The sequence below is a fragment of the Macrosteles quadrilineatus genome, unplaced genomic scaffold (assembly GCF_028750875.1).
Source record: "Macrosteles quadrilineatus isolate MER2022 unplaced genomic scaffold, UCM_ALF_1.0 Scaffold_7__1_contigs__length_78375512, whole genome shotgun sequence".
In the NCBI taxonomy this organism is placed as follows: Eukaryota; Metazoa; Arthropoda; class Insecta; order Hemiptera; family Cicadellidae; genus Macrosteles; species Macrosteles quadrilineatus.
This window is the reverse complement of record NW_026542600.1, coordinates 38,522,816-38,548,019: the sequence shown is the minus strand read 5'-3', so window position 1 is coordinate 38,548,019 and position 25,204 is coordinate 38,522,816. Positions and strand designations below refer to the sequence as shown.

The following is a 25,204-nucleotide window of genomic DNA, read 5'->3' as shown; positions in this document are numbered from 1 at the left end:
TGTCGGTATGACTCCGCGGTCACAGCCCGATCGTCGATATGACTCGCGGTCACGGTGTGATCGTCGGTCCAATAATCGCGGCCACGGCGCGATCGTCGTTATGACTCCGCGGTCACGGCGTAATCGTCGAAATGACTTCGTCTCCTGCGTTCGCGGACCTATCGCTCGCAATAACGGCGTTATCGGCACTCGCGAAGCGGAAAAATCGCCGACGATCGGACCAAATCCCGTCCCGAAAAATTTCCGAGTCAAATGTAATCCCGTCCCGATAATCGGGAATATTTTTTTCCCGAAAAATTCCCGAAATTTCGGGACCCGTCCATCCCAACTTGGAGTATACCATTGCAAAGGTACTATGAACATGCGATTGTCTAGTTATATTTGTTATATAACTGTTACAATTTATTCATCGTGTATGTGTAGTAAATGTTATTAATCTATTATCTAAAGGGTGTCCCAGTAAGAACGCCTAATTTGAGGAGCGTCTTATCCTTATCTGTATTTCAATAGGAATTCCCAAATTATCAGCGATGTTACCCGTATTAGGTCCCATTTGTAGTCATGAATCGCTACACGACGTAACAACGCGTGGTCATAGTTAAAGTGCACTACAAGTACGGAAGCTGCGCACTATTTACGGCCGGGACAATGCACCAAATGATCCATCTGTCCGAAGATTGGTTTATAAGTTCGAATAAATTGCTCAGTTCTATACTGGGGATATTTAAAGTCGCTTGTTTTCGCCAATAACCCGCAAACAATCCAAGACTTGAAGGAGGAAATGATTCGTGCCATTAATGAAATTCAACAGGAAGTGCGTGAAAAAGTGATGGAAAACTTTGTCAAGAGATGTCGAGCTTGTCAGTATTCAGCAGGTTGGCACTTACAAGACATAATACTCAATTACTAATCGGAGATATTATGCTTTAAGATTCATGTTTCATATTGTAAATTTAGCGAGAAAATATATGGTTTGTTAACATTTCAAATCCGGCGTTCTTATTGGGACACCCTTTATTAATATATTTTAAATTAACTTATTCCGATCAACATGTTGCAGCCATTCCAGCTACATGCGGAATGCAGGCAATACCTACAGCCAGGAAGAGGTAATTTTTGTCTTAATTTATTATAGGTATGCTTATTTTTAGTAATGTGTCAACAATGCTAAAATTGTCTTGGCTTAAACTTGTCAATCATTTCACACCAGCTTTCTTGTTTAATTGGGTTATGAGATGTACCGAATTATCTATCTTTATTTGAATTTATGGCAAACATTTTGATATTTATATTCATCTGGACATTTAGGAAGTGGATTCTTTTCATACATTGTTGGGTCATACAAGTTTAGTCTCTAATATAATGAATTTTTTACTGTTAAATATTTTGAAATATTTATATCTCAGAATTTAATTTAATAACTATCATAAACATAGAGAATATTATAGGGTTGTAAGCAATAAGCATAGCTAATTAATCAGATACAATAAAACACATACAAAATATTTCTAGAAAATGTACAGTAAGTATAAAGTATAACCAGTATAGACGAATTTGTTTTGTATCGTTTATTTAATTAATTACCTTACAATAATATTTTGTGATTAATTTTATAATGTTTATTAAATTAAAATAGATAGGCAGTAGTAGCAGCAGGTGGAAAATTTATCTTGGTCCCCTGCAATATTTATTGTAGTCCAAACAGTGTATTAAATTCATCATAAACATGCCCATGACACTGCTCCAAAGATTACTATTCTTAGTGGTAATTGTTGATAATTTGCAATTTGGTCTCTTTCATTTAATTAACTTTTCATTTCCAGTTTCTATATACATAAATGTGCATATACTCTTATGTTCCGACTAGTGATGTGTCGGTTCCAAAAGACGATTCTCGGTTCCAACTGTTCTTGGGAAAATAACCGGGAACCGAGAACCGTTTTATGCTAAGAACCGGACCAGAATCGAACCGTTAAGATTGGAACCATCACTAGTTCCGACTATTGCCAAGGCCAAGTTTGGGCTTCGACTTGGCCTCTCTTTCTTCTCCTATCCCTCTACAATCCCTCAATCTTTATTTATCTACAATCCTCTTCATCTTATTCAACTCAACCATCAACTTCATTCTCGGATTATCCTCTTAGTATCTTTCTCTTTATCACAATTAACTATATTTTCCTACAGTTACCTGACAAAGCGGGCTTTCTTGTACTGATTATAGCTCGCAAAGTAGCTAACTGCTGCATTTACTTACTTTTGCCACACTCATTTTTTAGCCGCACTCCAGTATTCCAAACAAACAACAAAAAACAGTGTGCTTTTATGAGGCACGTAATACGTGTACGCTTGAAAATAAGTTGGCAAAACTTAAAGATACTACGACTTTAATCAGCTGGTGCAGTGTTTCCGATTCGTTCAATGCTTGGTTTGAAAGACTAATCATTTCTATGCTTTATAGTAACTGTAGGAAAAATATAATGTGTAGCACGCGCGCTAAATGCCACTTGGCACACTAGTTACACAGATAACGAATTCATTTAAATTCTTTCTTCTGCCACTCTTCTCACATGTCCAAACCATTTTTGTTTAACTTTTCTTATCTCCTTCTAAAAAAACAAACTGCTATCCACTACCCCTCTTATCATCTGTTCATTCTTAACCCCATCCTATCTTGATGAACTGGTTACAGCCCAAAAATTTTTTTCTCCAGCTCATATTTAGCTCCATTCTCTTTCTTCTACATTCCATACTTTTGTCCCATAAGTAACTATTGACCTATGATATGGCATATAAATTGCTACTATTGCCTAGCCGCTAGGTACTGTATGATGGACGTTATTGTGTACAAGATTTCCATAGTTAATTTCTTACGTTATGTTACTTCCCTTATGATACTATTCTGGGAGGCAAGGGTTTTAACAATTGCTTTTTTTACTTTAACGTTCCATTGTATACCTGAGACAAAATATCCCAAGTTACAACACCACAGTATTGAAGTGAAATAAATAGAATCAGTTGATTCAAACAAATAGATAATACACTTTGTAGTTCCTCCTTTCTACTCCTTACCTTAAGAATTTAAATGTTTTCCGTAGCTCAAAATACTTCATGTAAAGATTAATTGTTTATTTATAGTGGTTATATTATTGCATTCAGTTTTCAGTTATTAAAGTTTAAGTTCAAAGTTCAAGTCAAAGTTTCAAATTTCATTAGAAGTTTATGGTTTCTTTGTCTTGACTTTTTTCTTTGATCTCAAGTCCACTTTTCTAACTTAAAAGATAATATTACAATATTATTTTCTTGTTTGTTAGTTTGAGTTACTTTTGTGGATTTTTCAATTAAATATTTTTTTCTATCCACCCCCTTTTTGAATGTGTAACCTACAATGATTATTGGTCTTAACCCTCTCTAAGGGTCCACAGTTATATTCTTCAGTCTTCACAGGACCCAAATCTACATTTTGTTTAGACTAATTCACAATAATTTACAATAGTGTTTGATGTAACCTGAGTTTAACGTTTGATTTTGTTTGTTCAGAGTGTCCAGAGCAATGGTTACGAACCAAGTGGTTACGATCATATAGAAGATGATTATAGACCACACTCTTCAGCCATTCACATCAGCACACCAAACCATCACAGAATTAGCAAGGTATTTAATTACTCACACCTTTAAGGCGTCTCCATCTCAATTGTAATATAATGTTCGCACAAACTGATTTCATCCGGCCTTTGCAGAAAGCTAGAAAAAGCTATAGGAAAAATATTATTTGATAGTATACACCGATGGCCCACCTCATCTAAAAAAATGTATCATGTGGACTTGACTAAGGCCTACCATACACGTTCCGTCCCGGCCTCAAGGCTTGGCCTTAAGGCCAGAACTGCACAGTTTGGCCGGAGTCGTCTTCTCCCCACACACACACTGTATTTTCAAACCGACCTGTGCATAGGAGTCGCACTGTAGCTTTGTTCAAATGCGTACTTTATAAGATCGACAGTTCAACTATTGAAGATCTTGTGGCAATGGCAGTGATACTGTATGTTATAGCAAATGGGAAAAAGGGAAAGAGAAACATGTGGGTGTGGTCATTTCTGTGGGCGTGTGTTTTCAAGAGTTTGGAAGGACTATTTACAAATGGGCAAACTATCTTAGCTGGAGTTATAAATAATAGTTACATTTTTTATTGCCAAGCAAGACACGGTTTTGAGGTAATGCGTGAAGCCTCACGAACAGTTAACAGCAACACATTGCGATACTTTGATACAGGCAAGAAACTGGAAGATCTGAAGTTCACAACTAGAATTGGTGTCTTGGACTGTGAGATTCCACATACACGTACAGTTCTGCCGGCCAAGCTACCTTGAGGCCGGGCCTCACGTTTTTCTCATTCGGCCGTCCAGCCGACAATCCACCTCAAGGAATCTCCACACCGTCAGTTCTCCCTTCAGTCCAGGACTGTACAGACCAAACCTTGAGGCCAAACTGAACGTGTATGTATGGTAGGCCTAAACAGGTTGCAGACTCTCACTCTAGTTTATATGTTACCAGACATATTATCTTAATTTGAAAACCTGCCATAACTGTCAAAATAAAATACTAAATTTTTTTTTCCATAAGGTATATTTATATCGTTCATAAAAGCGAAAGCGACGTCACATTTTTTTACACTACCTCTTCAGTCATGTAGTAACTTGCTTGTCGATTTATGTGAATTCTCATGCATTGCGATGGCTGGTGTCTTTAATGGAACTGCTTCATCGTGTATTTCTGTCTTAATAATGTTTATAATGTAAAGATCTGTAAACTATCACATTCTTAAATTTCTTGAAGGTGTAAATTGTAATGCAAAACACATGTTTTTGTCATAACTAGTTATAGTAGTTTACGCAACGATCGCGTAAAGATGGTGTCGGTAAGACTTAACGCGAGTTGCGTACACTACTTTACCTACAACTGTTTTTAATTACTAAATAATCATTACTCATAACTTCCACAGACCGCCACTGACAGAGATGCAATGATTCATTGTACCAATCACTAAATGCACCAATCCTTAACAATTAAATTCGTTAAAAGCTGATTAGTTGAAGTTTGAATTATTACAATTTTACTTCTTTTCTCTCAATCCTTGTACCTCATTGGTCCGTTACCCGTGTTGTTAAGTAAAACTATGCTGTTATGTAAGTAATCAATGCTTTTATGTGAATCTTTTCAATTCTAAGAACTCAACTGAAACGGCTACTTCAAAAAACTGTCGTAGGTAAGCACTTTTAACAGCACTGTGGACATTTGATTTGGTTTAAATTTAATTACGCCACCTGCTGCATCAATAGTTACAACCTTGATCAACTTTCATTAGAAATATTTTTGAAAGTAATTACAACGAGTTGATGTGTTCTAGGACTTGGCTGAGGATGAGTCTCCTCCGAGATCTGTCAAGCAGGATGATGACGGAGAAGAACTTCACCCAAGAGGTCTTACCAGGAGTAGAACGGTTTGTCTCTTCAAATTACTTATTTATTTAAATGCTAAAATACAGAGTGAAGTAAAGTTTTATTGGAATATGAATTTAAACAGAATACACCCTTTGTAAGACCCATGTCATAGATGTTTTATTTATCTTCACCATTCTGGCAAGCACACAATATTGTATAAATAATGATTTTGTATAAAAATCAACAATACAAAAACATATGCAGAAGATCAGTTGCGACGACTGCCCTAAATATTATATTGGACAGACAGCTCGTTCTTTCAAGAAAAGGTTGATCTTCCAAAGAACACAACGTCCGCTCAAACATCAACCTTTGCCGAACACTTAGTTTCCGATAACCACAACAGCACAAATATTGACAGCAACATGACTGTACTGCATATATCTAACGACCATTTTAACAAAAATACACTTGAAGAATTTGAAATATACCGAGCTGTGAACAAACATAATATTGTAAATGACAAACTATCCTTCAATCTAATTATATTTATGACACAGCCATTAAGGTACTTGAGAGAGAGTCGGGAATGAATGGGGACAGCTGACTGATAACAAGAACAAAGGAATGACGTCACAGCGCCGACCGACCACTTTGACCGACAGTCTAGACGCTACATTCATCCGCATTACATTGGTCGTGACGTATCATCCTCACCGTTGTTACCATTTTTAGCCTTTCACTCGTTAAAAATAAATTGTACTTTTTCGTTTCCATGTTCGTGTTCGTTTTCGTGCCTGTGACCATGTTCGTGTATGAATGTATAATGTGTGTATTGACGACCTTCTGATGAAGCAATTTGACATCCCCTGGACGCCCGAAGATGACTTTGTGAGAAGTCGAAACTAGTTGCGTCATAGCAACAACATTCTTGGATTACAAGAAGCAGGTATTTACACCAATTTTTAAAAACATATGAATTTGTTTAAATACATTCTTTGATGTAATCCAAATTGTTACCAGTGCCGCAACTAGTTTTGACTGAGTGCCATCATCAGGCGAGAAAGGAAGTCATAGTAGCTTTATCAAAAGGTTGTTTATTCACATTCAGTACCTTTTAAAGGACAGACACAAATAAAGAGGAATATTAAAACTGCGGACATTAAAACGGTATATTAAATTATTAAATGACAGTAACATAGCTAACGGGGAATGATGTGACCGAAGAGATGTAGTGTCTAGACTATTGGTTAACGTGGTTTGTGCATCCAAACCAATTCATGTATTCAATGTAATCCAGAGGCTAACATTAAATAGTCCCGCCTCAGCAAAGCTGCAGACTAAGCAAATTTCTTTTGCTTGATTTGATTTTCACTTAAATCTATTAAAAAACGTCTGATTAATGAGTACCTAGGTTTGCTGCTACAGGGAGGATAAAAAAGGGAGGGTATTAAAGTATTAATAGCTTAGTATAAAATAATTAGATTTGCCAAGTTTGATCAAAATATATGCATAAACAAGCAAACTACTACGGTTTAATTATTCTCCATAAGATTAACACAAGAGTTTTGAATTTAAAATTTTTAAATTTTCTCCTTAACGAAAATTGTACAAAAACTCCTAGATACTATATATTTTTTTAGCTTTACAAAATGGTTTTGAGAGAGTATTTAAGTTCTGAGGGTCAAAATGAGAAAACAAATTTTCACCTCATAAAACTCCATTCCCATGGTCCGATCATGCTGGTTTGTGAACTCGATCGAATAAAATCTCACTATCATCAACCGGTTTGTCGAGAAACATCAGCATTCGTACATCCTGCCGACTTAATTCAATTCAAATTCTCTTTATTCATTCACAGTACAAGTTTTTATACAATGAATAGTGTCAAACAAATATAAAGATGAATTATGCCTTAAATATCGCTAAAACAATCATTATCTTTACAAAACAAATGTTTTAAAGAAAGAAGACTTAAGAAGACTTAAGAAGACTAAACAAAACAATAACCCCGCCGCAGCAAACCTGCCTACTAAGCGAATTTCCATTTGTCTGAATTGATTTTCAGTTAAATATATTTGAATAACATTAGGTTTAACGAGTACCTAGGTTTGCTGCTACAAGGAAACTAATAAAGTGTGTTTTTGAGTAAAATATTGATAGCTTAGTACAAAATAAATAAATTTGCCAAGTTTGATCATAATATATCCATAAACAAGCAAACTACAACATTTGACAGTATTCTCCATAAGAATAACATGGGAATTTTAAATATACAATTTTTTTAATTTTCTCCGTCACTAATAATCGAACAAAAATACTTTCATATACTAAATTATTTGTTTTTAAGCTCTTTAAAAAGGTCTAAAGAGAAATCGGGAAATTTTGTGTTTTGAGGGTCAAAAGTGAGGAAAACCAATTTTTACCCCATAAAACCCCCCGTAAAGCCCCGTTCCCATGGTCCGATCGTGCTGGTTCGCGAACTCATTCAAGTTTATCCCGCTTTACACCTTTAAACCAAATTTCATCAAAATCGGACAAAAATTACTCAAGTTATTGCGTTCACGGACGTATATATATATATATATATACACGGCCGCGCCCGGGAAGCCAGTCACATAAAATATACACTGGAAGTCAGTCAGTTGCACCCCCCAATATATTTCAAGACTATGATATATATATAATATATGTTGGTAAATATCTTAAGCCTAGACATATCTGAACGTATATATCTCTTTTTTTCTTAAAAATACTAAAATATAATTACGTAAAAAATGCTATGCTAATGCAGTCACCACCGCATTTGCATGGGAAAGCCAGTCACGTAAAATTTGTGCTGCTAAGCCAGTCACTATATATTTTACCGCATACCACTGGAATCCAGTCACTGAAAATCCACCCGGGTATCCCGTCACTTCAGTCACTTTCACCCCTGCCCTTCTACTTTGTGATATTTATTTGTTCTACAAGCTTGAAAATCCGCACCTCAAACAAATGGATTATGCTTCAGGCATTGAGCACTCTCATAACCCTTCTTGCGCACTTCATTTTAATTAGTTGTCTTCCAGATTACTTAACAATTACTATTCTACAGATTAAATACCTAAATGTCAATGTAATCTTTGGTCGTCTTAATAGTCGTCCTGGCAACTGTGGATACAAATATGTACCGTACTAATTCGCAAGCGTAAGGTGGGAAGTTATTGCTTTATAGTCGCACAATTAGGCCTATTGTTGAGTCCTTGGAGGCAAGCGGCCATCTTGGATGATTTCAAAAAGCTGCAAAATTGATCGTCCAAAAATATTTTTCAAACACCAAAGTGTTTATAATTTAAATAGCTAGTATACTGTGGGATTAGAAATGTTCTTTGTAGTTTTGAATTATTCTCCAAGGGAGTCCATAAAATAAGTTAACGGTCACGGTCATCTTGGAAAAAGGCCAACTAATACGAAAACAATATCCTGTGTTGCGCGGGCCGTAGCACACAAATAGTTTTCCCGCCTCAAACAATCAAAGGCGTGTGGAACAAGGCAAAATTCTTGTCTCTTTTGTGGCGAGAGGTAGGGGCGAGCCTAACGGGTTCCATTGATGGGCTACCCGGCTACCGACCGACCTGGGGTAGCGACTAGCGAGCCAGTGGATGGTTAAAGGTTCTGCCGGTTATTTCCATCTTATTGCTGGTTCTCGAGCTTTTTGAGCTCGTTGTACAGTGAAATATTACTTCCTTATTTTATATAGCCACAATCAAAGCGATTTTTACAAGAAAGAATGAAGATATAGACTCAGTGATGTGTGGTTACTTAATTAAATCATGTTCCTTGATTGTTTACCCTTTTGTAAGAGCCAATAATCAATCAACTTATATTTCTTTATTTTTCGATTTATTATCTATATCAATTCAAGAGGTAGCCCTGTACCTGGTTAACAAATATACCGATTACATTTAACGTGTTTTCTTTGAGTTACGCCCCATGGGATTCTAAAGTTTCACAATGTTTACATTTTTGAAGAATGTAGATAACAGAATGTTTAACGAAGTCAGCTTTAAATGCTGTCAATAAAGTTCTTTGATTTTGCGGTCCAAAAGGTAGAAACGATTCGATTTGTGAAACTTTTAACTTTTGCTACGGGCCTGTTAATTGGAGATTCTGACATTCTTAATTTAAGGAAGTAAACGTATTAACATGACGTGTTTGGAGTGGGATTTGAAATATGTGACGTGTATCAAACTTTTTCTCTTCAAAATCCTCTCCGATGTAAAACACAGGTACGGCAGCTAGATTTATTAGAATTCAAAAGTTTTTTAATTGTCCTCCAATGTTTAGAAATTATTTTTCGATCAAGTTGTTTAATGAATAAATAATTGTTTTGCCAAATTATGTTTCGAAAACAGGAACTAAAAATAGATCAGGAAATAGATATTTTAGTTCAGAAAACAAAGCCAATCAAATAGGCCTACGTACTTTTTAAATAAAAACACTGGTCAGATGGTTTTTAACTTTGCTGTTTATTTACTTCAATAAATTTCTAATAAAAATCACCACAGGTACTAATCTATATAAATAAAATTAGAGTTTTGTCTGTACATTGCTCAGAATCATCAACTTTTAGATTATTTCTACGTTTTAAACATTCAAGAATCCGAAAAAAGTTTCATCTCAATTCCGTTATTATCTCAATCATCAATTATTATCTCAATTCCGTTGTTGTCTATCTTCCGTCTGTCACGGTCCAAAGGCCATTTTACGCGGCTTTCTCCTGAAAACGAGAGTGCCTATCAAGATCCTCGAATCATTTTAATGTATTCACTGGATTGGCGAAAGTGTCTTTAGCTATTAAAATGCCTCGCTACTTTGTAAAAAAAACTTACGGACGTTTAAAACCCAATTTTGTGCGTTTTTTGTCAAGTTTTCTCACAATGTTTATCACATAATCATCATATGAAATAGCGAACAGCTGTTCGGATCAAGATTATTTTTCTCTAGCTGTCACTGATATGTTTACATTGAATATTGTTTACAAATACCGCAATCATTTCAGATCAAGTTTCAAAAGCAAATCCAAACCAAGTTGGATTAAAACCGTTTTTCCTTACATAACGGATTTAATTAATCGCAAGTGCAATAATGTGTAGGGTAACCGTAAATGAAAATAGAGCTTCTTTGTGTATAGAATTTCTATCGAGTTTTGGGTTTATAACCGGGGAAAAGACTTTGACTCAGTGTTCTATATGCCTGGAAAACTTACATTTTTTACATAAGCGTTACCAATAGCTTACATATAAGGTTTCAACTCGTTGACGGCACTTCAATGGTGGTTGTGTAAAGTGTTTAGAGACAACTGCAGTGGGTGATTGTAACAGAGGTTTACGGATTATGCTCAAATCGTATTTCTAATGTGTCTTCTCAACGCTATGTGCTGCTCGCTGGACCATACGTCCAACAGACCAATTATCCATCTCTTGGGTTCGTACAATTATTCATAAGTTGGTAGCGCATATAACTCAGTGTTCCGTACGGACAGGCCAAGAGCACCTTTGATAGTGAAATTTCCAACCTGAATGTTTAATGGCGAGGTTGAGGTATAGTATTTTAACTATATATCGTTTGGTTAGTTAGGTAAGGTTAACCTAACCTAACTAACCAAACGATATATGGAATTAAACAATCGAATAATCAATATTACTAATTTAGTTGTTTGTGCCAACAGATATGGAAGTGTACCCCTCATAGATCTATTACGCATTTTTTTTTACTTGAAACTGTCAGATACTGTATTTGTTTGTATATAATAGTTTGGCTAGCATATCTGAAAATATGCAAACCAATAATGTTTCTTTATTTAGGAAGGTTTCAACTGACCACTAGAGGATCCCCGTGCGTAGAACGGGCACACAGCTAGTAATTAATATTTAATTAATACATCTTATCTTACTATTATAAATGTGAAAGTTTGTGTGTTTGTTTGTTTGTTTGAAGTTCAATCACGCATTAACTACTGGCACAGAAGATATACTGTTTTTAATTTATAAATAATTTGTCATATTGTGCGAATCTTGGTGATTTGAATTTGGTGATTTGCTTTTTTCTGCTGTTTAGGTGCAGTGGTAGAACATTATTATGGATATGGTAGATGTTTTATACTATATTATACCGTAAATTAAAGAAACGACACGACGAGTGTCGTTGTCAATAATGTCGTCTGATTCTGACTGATGTCAGATGTTACACTGAATCGGTCACAGGGATAATAATTAGTTGTAACCTACCACTAGCTTACCTAACTAAGTTTGAGTGTTGCTATTTGCAGTGTGGGATGATTGCACTGGACAGTTTAGCTATCTATTTCAGAAAAATAAAGTTTAAAATAAATCAAATTCCAGGATCTGTTCTTAAGTTGTGGGCGTTTTGAGATGGATGCTTTCAGAGTTCAGTTTAGCCTAGCCTGAACAACTGAATTAGTAGCTTGACTTAGTGGTTCATCCATGTTAAGTTTATAAACACTAATCAATGCCTAATCTAGATTATAGGTGCCTTATTCTACTCTGTTTTAAAACTAATATACATAGGCATAAGCTTTAATTTTTGTATTAAATACTGGGTGCATCATTAAGGTAACTCCGTTAGGTTGCTTTTTATAAATAAATAATTTCATAAATCACTAATACCCTATATCATCTAAGTGTGCTCAGTACATAATGACACTCTCTCAAAAAAGTACTAATCCTAACCCAAAAAAATATAGATAGGTAGCTTTAGGCCTACAGAGGATGAGTGTTTATATTTATATCACTTATATTTATATGTCTGTGGTTAGGTTTTGGTTATGTTTGCCTTAAGTGGCTATAAGCTTAGGACTAGATATAAAATAAACTCCCAATTAACTTATAGTGCAGCCTAGCCCTAATTTGTCAGTGTCAATGAAATAGTGAAATATCAATGACAACCAAACTTGGATATACAACCATGTTTATACCTGGTTCCTTTTTGGTACTCACCAACAAGGATCAACCGTAATTATTTTCAGTCAGAAAGTGTCCTGAGTTTCCAGAAAATTGTAACTTATTACATTTTAAAAATTGAGGGTAAATTAAACGTTTCGGTTCTGGTTTTGGAGCGAGTCCAAGTTCTTGCAGTGACTAATACTTCAAAGGAAGGAAGGTGGGAAGATTTTCATACTACTAATAGCCTTCTTTGAATTCAGCGTGAAAAATACTGGGTAATTTCTATAGTTTCGGCCATTTAGGGGAACCAAACAAATTTTTAAAAACTCTTCTATCTCATCATTTCAGTAAACTATGATATTATTATTTGAATAGAAGTTAAATGTCAAGAAAAAAATACCGCAAATTATTATTTTTGGGATAGCATTACATTGACTAAGGAATACTCTCAAAGTGTAAAGTTTCCCGAACAAAGCTCGGTCCCCAGCTACTTGTCAAACAGCGCAATAATGTACGTTATTTCATAAAATTTGTACCTGAGAAATGTACAAATGGAAAATGCATTTCTCGTTAGTGTAAGCAAATCTTAAAATGATAGGATTTGTAATGATACGATCTTAAAACGAGCAATTCAGTATTCTTATTCAAAACACCAAACACCCGCCACTGGATCAAAATATGCCCGCACGGCGCAATCCGGCACGGTGGGAAGCCCCTCTCGTACAATTTAAATTACGTACATAAGCCAAAAATAAAAAATATGATTTAGAACATTTAACTTTTTGTATACAGAATCCACTGTTTTTAAACTAACCTGACCAAAAAATAAAATAAAGTAGTAGCCGACAAAAAAAGTTCCGTGGAAATTTGCTATGTCACGTTTCATGAAACATTAAAAATAATCGACTTCATTTGAATATTTAAAATGAAAAGTACCGGGGGACCGAGCCGTGGCTCAGTATGTATATTTCGATTGTAAAAGCAATATAAAGGAAACTCGTGTTTTCTTTATAACTAATTTCGGCTTTTATTGTTTAAGTTTCAGTGGAATTTTAATTTACTATGATGTAACTTTAAATGGACAATGCAACACATTAATTTATTTTAATCTTACACATTTCTGTTATTGTAAATAAATCATAGAAATTTAAAAAAAAATAAAAGTAGTATTTTTTTTAAATACGTTCCTAATGAATGAATTAATATGCGATCACAGGTTAATACAGTAGCAATCAACTACACAGCATTAAAACAGCACAGTGTATGTAAGGGGTGTGATTTATTTCTTGGTACTAAATTAAGTAATTCTTCAAGTATAAGTAAAACTTCAGCATGGGCATACTCTCTAACGTACTATCATATGATGGATTAGCTGAAGGCAGATAAGTCCGATTCAAGCTTATATTGCTTACTATAAAGATTGTTGTAATACAATTAACTTTAACTAGTGGTCGTCCAGTGGTCGAAAACTCGACCAAAAATATGTAATGTACAGGTTTCAAATGATTTAGGCCTAAAACTTTTTTCCCCGTGTGAGTAACTAAGGACTTCTGGATAATTTAAATATGATATTTATATGTTTCTTACTCAGGAACAATGCCGTTCCGGGACACTATATAAATGGACGTTAACGTGATTATAAATTTGCATTTTACATAGTCAAAATACAATAGGTATTGCGCAACCGTGATATGTTAAGTCATTAACCTTGGTTAACTAATAAAAACTACACCGTATGCTTACTCAAACAAAACAAAACTTGCTTACTGTACAGCAATAAATCACGTAAAGAACAAAACAAAATGAAAATGTAGACTAGAAGACTACTGATACCGTAGTCATCCTAGGCTACTACTACATGATGTTTCAGAACAGAAGTATGGGGATAAAAATATTAAATAACTTATAAAACACCATAAAATCATAGTACTGTACTTAAGTCTTTCTGGTAGTAATAACAATGATAAAAATAAGATAAAGATAAAAATTATGTAAAACACCTCTTATTATTTCTCTTTGTTCTATTCTTTCTTTGGTTTCTCTACATCCACAAGTTGTCATGGTTACTAATCACCCAACGACCCAACCACAAAATATTGTAGTGTTGTGACAGCAGACAGAAGCAGACGATTGTCAGTATGTCAGTGTCAGTGCAAGATTGTCAGTCTGTAGGTGCTAGCGTATAGGTTGACCTTGACGATACTGATCCATATTTCTCCGTTTTGCTTCCATCTTATTTTTGTTAAATGAACTGTAATATTTCAATAATTGGGAACCTACTGCACCTAAAAATTACCGTAAATAGTTAAATATATCGTTCATATCGAAATATTAGACTGAAAAACACAGTTAATAAAACATTTTCTTGGGATTTGTGAGGTTATATAATATATAGGCATCATGATGATGCGACTCCAGTTAAGCGAGGTTCTACTGTATTTGCAAGTTAAAGTTACAAATAGAAAACCCATTATGGTTTGTATTCAATGACCGATGTATTATACAAAATAAATTATAACTCATTTTGATATTAATCAGCAGCATTTATTACAGCTTGCAGCACTTATTGGTATATATAAATATCCCAGTTACTATTAGTAAAAAAATAAAAATAAAACACAAAATTGTGTGGCCATTCAATTTTTATAAACACAGTGTTATACATTTGACTCTGCAGAATACCGGATGGTAAAGAGTGTTTGATTCAAGAAAATAAAAAAAAAATAGTTTAACCTGCTTTACTATTTATTTTGAAAAATAATAGATAGGAAACCATAAGGATAGGTATGGGATTGAACTGAAATAATTGCAGGAAAACTTAAATCGTAAAGTCCACAATCTGTACATTGTTAGAGAGCGAAAGAGAGAGAGAGAGATTTGATAAGGAATCTGAAAAGTAAACAAATAATCGTTTCTGGCGTTCGTTATATTGTACCCCCCTCCCCCCCCCCCCCGTATTTGCACTCGTGACCACTTTTTGTTGCTTCCTTATCATTCATCCGTCCCAAAATATAATTCCTGTAATAGTTTGTTTGTAAAATTGAAATTATTATAAAAATATTTTATCTTTCGAGTGTAGTTTCATGGTTATTCTTATCAGATAGAATAATATCGTTGTCATATGTAATAGTTACTCCTTCGCGTTACGCAATTGCGTAAAAAACAGTTCCAGTATCTCGGACAAGATTCACGTATATTTCTCGAGATAAAGAAAATCCGTATAGTTCCCGGTCCGTGGAAACACTGTAAATACTAGGATAAAAAATATTGTATAAAGGAGAAGTTGACTAAAATTTCAACTGAAGGAAAAAAAAATCAAAATAACTTAAAATATGAGATGATGAACGGGTAGGATCAAGATTAAACCAATTATAATTAATTAATATTCGACGATCCTTATTAGAGGTGCATCATATTTATTTGGAGTATGAACATGTTTAAACATTAACACGTAGTTAATCACTATCCCAACACAAATAGTAACAAGGAGTAAACGAAGGTTACAGACCGCTGGGTTTTACCGCTACAAAGTAGGGTAGGGTGCCGTACTGGCTACACTACTCCACGATAGAACACACGATGAGACAGTCTCCGCATTGGTATTGCAGTTACGCTTATCGACACAGGCAGCAGCACCGGTTTGCTGTTTTCATACGTATAAAGTGCACGGGAAGCCATACCTGACTGGCTTATGGGATAGCTGACTGGCTTTCGGGCGGGTGACTGCCACACCGAGTAAATTACCAGCGCACTGACTGCCAAACCGGGTGGGCACAAAAGTATATATATATATATATATATACATATATAAAAATTTGAACGAATGGTGTTTTTGGCCTCTGGGGACATCAAAATGAAAAAGTAAATCGGTCCCAGGTCTAGGTCTTACCGTGCCACCTACGGTAATAGCTACTTCCCTATAGGGAAATTCGCTAAAATTAAATGAAATCATCTTTTTAAACTATAATTTATGATTTCTCTTGTATTCCAAAATTCATCCAAAGAATACAAAGGAAATAATTTTTCAATCTTTTTTTAAAAAATCAAAACTTTTTTCCTCTATTATAATTTTAGTTTAAATAAGAATTTTATGCCAATGAAACTACATTTCTTCTAAAAAAAAACTTTAATTTATGTTGTTCAACCTGCCTAGTATAACTTAATTTATAGTGTCGAATATTTGTACAATTAGTTTGGAGGTTAAATTTTTTTACATATAATAAAGTTTCATAAATATACAAGTCATAGACTGTCATAACACCTAATTTTGAAAAGAACAGTTACATTGATTGGTGTTTATTTTTAATTTTGAAAATTATTCGGAGTGTTTTTTTTTTCATGATGAAGAATTTTATCCAAATTTTTCTGAGTAGTTCCTCCATCAATTGCTATACCATTTTTCAATCTTCAGTCTCCAATTTTCAGTATTAAAGGAGACTAGTTTAATAGACCAGTGCTCTTAGTTTAATCTCCGTGAACTACAAGCGACTCGTAATCCCTGTAGGCCCATCAGGTTTCACTTCTTATACATTCCTGTTATTGTAATTTGTGAGTGTTATATATTCAAAGCTAGAGGTTGAAAATTGATTTACATCGCCAAATTGTAGGACTCTTGGAGTAAGAAGTTAGCGTAAATCGTACATCTTAAGGTGAGGCTCTTGCACATACTCCCACTACTTGATTTATTGTTATTCCCCAAATAACAATAACCACAAATAAAAATAGGCTCATTAGGCCCACCTCCATCATCTACATGGACTGGTCCGGCAGACGTTTGCAACAGGGTGTCCGGGAATTATGCGTGAATTTCGTATTTTACCGGGAATTTTCAATTTGCCATGATCGCGCATGAAGATGACGTTTCCGTGACCGCGGGAGCAGACGATGACGTTTCCATGACCGCGGGAGACGACGATGACGTTTCCGTTTAGGATAAGTTTTTAGTTTCCGGATTATTTAATTAGTAATATATAAAAATTTAATACGTGTGTCAGGCAATATTACAGTAATCATATTTTTTGTTTCTTTAACTGAGAATGCTCTTTCCGTTAACTAAAAATAGCGAGCTGTGTTAGCGCTAAAATAGCATTGCGAGAGTTGGCGCAAAACACGTTGGAAATTTTAGTATGAAAAGTACAAACTGAACTACCTGGATTTTTTTTTACTCATGATTTTTTTATGGTTGGCCTGGTGGACACCCTTTGCAAGTTCCAGATGTTCTGACTGTGTGTGAAACAAAGAAAGGCATGGGATTCCTTTTGGAAGAGATAAGAAAGAATCCCAATCATCTCATTTGTGTTCGTTTCATTCTTGGCTGAAATACACCTAAGCTGCATCTCCATTTCAGGAAAGGATTTGAAAATTCTCTCTAACTACTTACTCATATCCTATACTTGCTTTGCAGGAGTCCTTACCTCGACTGTCCAGACTCGAGGTAGACGATCCTGAAGAATACTCTCGGAATATGCATTCACGATGTCGTCTCGTAAGTTATTTGATTTTTTCCTTACATAGGTTCCAAAACAGTTTACAGAAAAACGATCTACCATCTGAATCGATTTAAACTGGACCTTGATCGGTTCTTGTAAAATTCAAATAGAAAGGTTTTGTGTAGAAAGAGTACTATAGAGATATGCTTACATATTTTAAAGGAAAACAAACATTTCAATTTTTCATTACACTTCAGATTTTTTTTAAATTTTTTTGCTATTAGGCTAAAAGTAATTGTCATAACAAATTTTTTTCTTCTATATGTAGGATTTTGTGTTTGGTAGCCATTGATATTTTTGTCGTCGACTGAATTTCCTCTAGCAACATTATTGACACAAAAGTATTGACATGTATTAGTTTACTCAACGTTATTAAATTATGGCATCTCAGCTTCGGCATTTCACATAGGTTTCATATTCAACCCACAACCATAAAATACACTAGATAATTCATTCACTTTTGACCATTGTTTTATATTTGTTTCAAGGATAAGTAGAATGATTTGTGTTAAATTTTGTCAGATTAAAATGTAAGTTTTTGTTTGTTTGCTGAAGTATACCAATGTGTTGTTAAATTACGTGGTATCCAAATCTATATATTTAATACAATAAGGGTGTTCTTTGTTACATTCCTTTTTCAGCCATCCTAATTAACCGATTTTTACAATTAAAGCCTATGATTTAGAGTGAGTGACAACTGGTAACTAAAAAGGTCATCTCCTTAAGGGCTTTGCCCTCCTAGCCCCCTACCCCCCTTATTTTTCCCCTATTTTTTCAAAGATTCTGTGATGCTGAATACTCTCGGAATATGCATTCACGATGTCGTCTCGTAAGTTATTTGATTTTTTCCTTACATAGGTTCCAAAACAGTTTACAGAAAAACGATCTACCATCTGAATCGATTTAAACTGGGCCTTGATCGGTTCTTGTAAAATTCAAATAGAAAGGTTTTGTGTAGAAAGAGTACTATAGAGATATGCTTACATATTTTAAAGGAAAACAAACATTTCAATTTTTCATTACACTTCAGATTTTTTTTAAATTTTTTTGCTATTAGGCTAAAAGTAATTGTCATAACAAATTTTTTTCTTCTATATGTAGGATTTTGTGTTTGGTAGCCATTGATATTTTTGTCGTCGACTGAATTTCCTCTGGCAACATTATTGACACAAAAGTATTGACATGTATTAGTTTACTCAACGTTATTAAATTATGGCATCTCAGCTTCGGCATTTCACATAGGTTTCATATTCAACCCACAACCATAAAATACACTAGATAATTCATTCACTTTTGACCATTGTTTTATATTTGTTTCAAGGATAAGTAGAATGATTTGTGTTAAATTTTGTCAGATTAAAATGTAAGTTTTTGTTTGTTTTCTGAAGTATACCAATGTGTTGTTAAATTACGTGGTATCCAAATCTATATATTTAATACAATAAGGGTGTTCTTTGTTACATTCCTTTTTCAGCCATCCTAATTAACCGATTTTTACAATTAAAGCCTATGATTTAGAGTGAGTGACAACTGGTAACTAAAAAGGTCATCTCCTTTAGGGCTTTGCCCTCCTAGCCCCCTACCCCCCTTTTTTCCCCCCTTTGTTTTCAAAGATTCTGTGATGCTGAATAACTTTCATTTATAACGGATTAAATGTGAACAGAACAGATAAGTAAATCTAAAAGTAGCTTAGGCCTACTTTGCTTTTTTCCTGTCTCATGTTTTGTTACTCTTTGGGGCCCTTCGATTGCTGTGCATGACACACTTACGATACAGAAAAAAAAATCATCATAACTATTTTTAGGACAAGTGACACTGAACATTGCAAACAACTTTTTATTAAACTCAAAGTAATAATAAGTTATTAAAATTTAAATTTATCACATTCTAAATTACATATTACAGACTTCAATTGAAAGAAAAACATCCCATAGTCACAACACTAGAGGAAATAACAAAATTTACCTTCCACAGCATCGCTTAGCAAAATCAGGAAACTGCTACAAAATTTACTACGTGAGATTTTTCAATAAACTGCCAGACATTGGCCGAATTGTTTCTATGATACAATTTAAAATTCAATTATCTGAGTGGCTTATTGCCAATACACAAATATTTATTATATCCTGTGATAATTAACTTTAAGGATTTAATTTTATGTAATTGACTGTTATTGTTATTATTGTTCACCTCTGTATCATGATTGTTAAATTAGAAGTATTTGTAGCCTAATTGTTAGAATTTTTATTTTTTATGTATTATTTAATTTATTGTCTATGACAATGTCTGTATAACATGGATCAACTGCAACAAAGATTCTTGATTCTTGAACAGCTGATCTTTCAGTTGAATTCTAATCACTAGTCAGATTGTAAACAAAAGACAAAACAGTTGATGAAAATGGATTTTAAATAGGCCACATTTTTGGATTGTGGTAGGTAACTCTTCATGTTGCAGACCTAAAAATAACAAATTTAATTTATTTGTAGTTTTATTCACCTAAAAGATGTATCAAACAGATGTAATCGTTGAAAAGTAAAAGAGTATCGCATTATTTATTTTGTCTTTGAATTGAATCCTATTAGAATGTGCAATTCCCGCACAAGTCACCCTGTAACTATAGGCCTATAAATCACATTGACATATAAGAGGTATAAATTTTCTGAACTAATTACTTGTAGCTAGTATTAAACTATGCCATCCGTCAAACATTAAAATAACTCTGGGATTTGCATAGTACTTTAAACCATTGGTCGTGTTATTTTCTGTTAATGTTTATTGATTCAAGTTGAAAGGATTGACCTAAGGATAAATTTTTTGCAGGACACAATAGCAAGAGGTGCTCGCCAGGAAGTTGAAGATCCTGAACCCAGGATGGTCCTTACTCGTAGTCGAACTGTGAGTCCTTGAACAACAAATTATATCAATATAAAATAATAACTGTTGTGTCAGTTCAATTTTTTAACACTTCAGTTCTTGGCCAAAACAGTTCCGGTATAAAAAATGAAAAAATTTACATACAGTAAATGTAATAAATAAATATGATAAATTACTTATTAGTGCGTAAATAGAACAAAATAAATAGTGCAGATGTATCCGCTACCCTACCATGAATATCAAAAGAATGTAAAAATATAACAACATGTCATAATGAAGAATAAAAAGTGGTTATATTATTCATCGTACAGCATTTTGCTTAAAAAATAACATTATGTAACAAACAAAACTTCTAAACAAATTCACATGTTTAGCATGGAAAAGGTGTTGTGCCACGTTTAAGGTCACAGAGCAGAGTACGTCAAAATAACGTCATGATGGCGTAAATCTGCTGGTGAGTTTACAAACGCTATCCTATCTGTCTATAGAATTGGCGGAAAACTCTGTTTCCTATATGCTACAACTACAAGCATCATTCGAATATATTTCTCATTCCTCCAGGAAAGGCTAAGGTAGACAGCGCAAGAGTAACAGTAATGTATTTTTAAGGTAGACTGCTCACCCATCCCTCATCCCTTGGAGTCTTAGGTGCAAATCCTGCCATTTACAAATTACAGTTTTGATGATTCTGCACTTTGTTTCCAGGTGGATATGTTGGGAGGTCATCACGCAGGCAGCCTCAGTTCACTACATGAGAGGGAAAGACCTCGGATGAAACCTTGTGAAGTCTTCATGCCACGGTCCCTGCAACAGCCTCACACAAGGCCAAGGGTAACAATTTAAATATTTTTCTTACACCCTACACTGTTTTAATGGACTTTCCACGTAAGGATTTAGTCCCAAAAACAGCTGTTTGTCGCCTGCTTAATCAAATGGGATTTAACTATGCAATACTGAACAGTAATAAAGTTTACTGGACACCAGGGCCCTGTTTCATAAAACTACTAGTCTGTAAAGTGTTGTAGAGTGTATTTTACAAGTTTACGTTTCAAAAACCTACTAGTGTAAAATACTAGTTACTAGTGTAGGGACTAGTATTACTAGTGGTTTTTACTAGTGTAGACAGCAATGTGTTTCATAAAGTTTTACTCTTGTAAATTACACTAGTAAATACTTGCTATTTTCTAACAACCTCTCTACACCCGTATTATTTGAAGTAGACTAGTATTTTTCGAAAGAGAGTTATTTAATTAATCACATAATAAAAAAAATAAATTATTAAGTTCTTTTTGCAAGTGCAAATTGGCTCACGTTTCCAATTTAAGATAAAAATAGACCTGCGGGTGCTAAAATGATAATTATTAGATATAAATTACAATCAATAAATGTGGCGTAGTACAAAATGAGTGAAAATGAATTTTATAATGTAAGTTATGTACAATCGCCCTATTAGAATTAATTATAATTATAAGATATCAATTTCTGTGAAATTTTATTCTAATTTTACTTGAGTTAAATTTCATGCCTATAAACTATTTAGCTATCACAGAGAAAAGATTTTTAAGCTTTGAGAGAAACCAAATTAAAACCGCTTACCGTATTGCATACAAAGATGTACAAAAATGTATCCAACATTGCAACATTAATCAGATTATTTTACACCCGAGGCTCTCAGTTTTAATTAAAGACACTTTAATAGGAAATAATAGTAAGACAATTTTAAAGAGGAGTTGCATTGATTTTCTTTTTAGGTGTTTATTATTTGTTTCCCTAAATAGCTAAAACCATGTGATGTACTAACAATTTTGTAGGCCTATATTTGATTTTTGGGCGTTGGACTGAACTGCTTATCATAAAAACATTACTTTTAATCCATTTTGGTATTCTGAATTTGTTATTCAAAGTAATAAAAAAACTAGATGTTGATTAGATCTGTTATTTTAATGTAAAAACATGTAAAAGTTTAATTAATGGAATAAAAAGTATAGTGAGAGGCGCGGTTTTGAACCAGGGACCCACCACATGTCAATAAGCGGGAATTCTACCTCTGAGCTACGCCCAGCCATATCGCTAATGCCATGTTTTACTATACTTGAAAACCTACTTCTCCATTGCTTGTAACGGCATTGCAATTATTTGTTACATCAATAAACGTTTAGGCTTATTATTCATGGTTTGTATTGTGGACTGAAAATTGGAATATCACAGAATGGTTTTTAACCCAAATATTCTTATGCATTCGAATATTTGAAAACGTAGGTTAGGGTACTTGAAAACGTTCCTAACAAAATGTCCTTAGACGATTACATTCAAAATTTGAGCCTTCTTTTCTTTACTCATATCAAGGTTAATTTTATATGTCAGAATTAAACAAAAACTATACAAATCACAGCGAATGCGGCAGCAACAGATCAACTTCCACCCAACTGTTTAGCGCCGCAACTAGGCCTACAACCGGCTACTACAATCACCGTGTTGATTGCAGCGACGCGACACCGCACCACGCCGGCGGGCACATTAATGAACACAAATAATAGCGTTTTGATAAATAATGTGTGATTGTTTTACTTACGTGTCTTTATAGTTATTAATTAAAAGAAAACACCGCGTTTCTACAACTATTTACTTTTTGTATCAAATGAAAACAAAATTAACACCCTTTATAAAAGGTTTGAAAACCAGTGATTGAGGTTAGAAATTTGTTTTCAAAGTTTACCTTGTAAAGTTGGTCACGTGACTAGTAGTTTTGGTCACGTGACTAGTAAAATACACTATTATTTACTAGCGGTATAAAAACGTTTATGAAACACAAATTAGTTGACAGGTAAATACGGGACTAGTATTTACTAGACTAGTAATTACTAGACTAGTATCTTTATGAAACAGGGCCCAGCTGATTATATTTAGCCTATTATTAGTTATTAATCAACTTAAGTATTTTATAAACATAAATAATTATCAATTTAGGCCTGGCAAAATTAAAAAGTCATATCAAGTGAACTTTATTTTCCTCATAAATTTCTTTATAATAATGTCAAAATTCTTAACCTTAAAACCAAACTTATTTTGTAAAGTGAAAATACGCAATTGTTCACATGAATGTTATTGAACATACAAATCATGTTTAAATACAGTAATTTTCCGCCCTCATAAATGTAATTCTTCACACAAAACCTAATTCTAAAAATAAAATCACAATCAAAGTTTGATAATAAGTAGTCTAATATTATTTTCATTTCTGTTGTTTTTTGCCTCCTGATCACATATATAAATTAATCTAGAGGTTAAAATACCTTTAATCCGTCAATGTGATCAATGTCACCGATGAGCGGCGACCGGTTTCAGCCCAGCTGTGGGGCCATCATCAGGCGATGAAGGAACATAAATATCACTCCGAAGAGGTCGTCATAAAGTCTATAAATACGTCACGAGAAACAACACATAGATACATTATTTACAAACACACGTGTGGCCACAAAATAACTGCGCGGCGGACGGTACGCGTACATTAAGTTGCTAGTCCAGACTGTCGTCACTGCCGTCTTGTCCATCTGCCATCCCCCTCCCCCTCCTCCAGTTCTTATCAGGTCCTTTGTGTGTTGCAAAATGACGGACTAGCCATGGGTTCGCCCTTATCTAGTATCCTTGCTGAGATTTTCTTAAACCATGTTGAGAATAAATATCTATGGTCAGATAATAACAGACTCAAGAACAAAATTGTGTTTTATTACCGCTATGTTGATGACACGATTGTCCTGTTTAATGGGACAAAAAGACAACTAAAAATGCTTGGCTCATTCCTTAACAGCTTACATAACAATTTAAAATTCACGTTGGAAGAAGAAAACAACAAGTCATTAAACTTTTTGGACCTCACAATATCTAGATCAACAGATAAATTTCAATTTAAAATATACAGGAAACCGGCCACATCATCCCAGACAATTCACATCAACTCACATCATCCTCAAAGTCATAAAATGGCAGCATACCACAGTTTCGTCAGCCGATTGCTATCCATCCCTATGAACGATAACGACTACAATGAAGAAATAAATACCATCAAGTTCATCGCAGTCTCTAACGGCTATAGAAGTGATATGGTCGATAAACTAATACATAAACATAAAAACAAAAATAAAGCTTCAACCATGAATTCTGAAAAAATAGTTTTTACTTCAACAGAATATGGCATTAGTCTAAACAACACTCTAAAAAATGAGCTGTCGAAAAACAATGTCAAATTATCTTTTAGAACCTCAAACAAATTGTCATCCCTCCTAAAAGAAAAAAGAAAATCCTCATCTGATAAAAATGAACCAACAGGTGTTTACAAAATTAATTGTGACACTTGCCCCAGTTTTTATATAGGTCAAACTGCGCGATCTTTCAAAGCACGTTTCAAAGAGCACCTGCCAAAGAAGTCCACACAGAAACAAAATTCCGCATTTGC

The 25,204-nt window shown here is 34.2% G+C and overlaps 1 protein-coding gene across 2 annotated transcripts in view; it reads left to right on the top strand.

Moving 5' to 3' along the window:
- LOC128998264 (uncharacterized) overlaps window positions 1–25,204 on the top strand; it is a 64,040-nt gene that overhangs the window by 33,577 nt on the left and 5,259 nt on the right. For both annotated transcript variants that reach the window (XM_054424320.1, XM_054424319.1), the window contains 6 exons: window positions 1,061–1,109; window positions 3,538–3,651; window positions 5,405–5,497; window positions 17,790–17,870; window positions 20,698–20,772; window positions 21,457–21,582. In XM_054424320.1, the coding sequence (XP_054280295.1) occupies window positions 1,061–1,109; window positions 3,538–3,651; window positions 5,405–5,497; window positions 17,790–17,870; window positions 20,698–20,772; window positions 21,457–21,582 (538 nt within the window). The remainder of the gene's footprint in view (window positions 1–1,060; window positions 1,110–3,537; window positions 3,652–5,404; window positions 5,498–17,789; window positions 17,871–20,697; window positions 20,773–21,456; window positions 21,583–25,204) is intronic.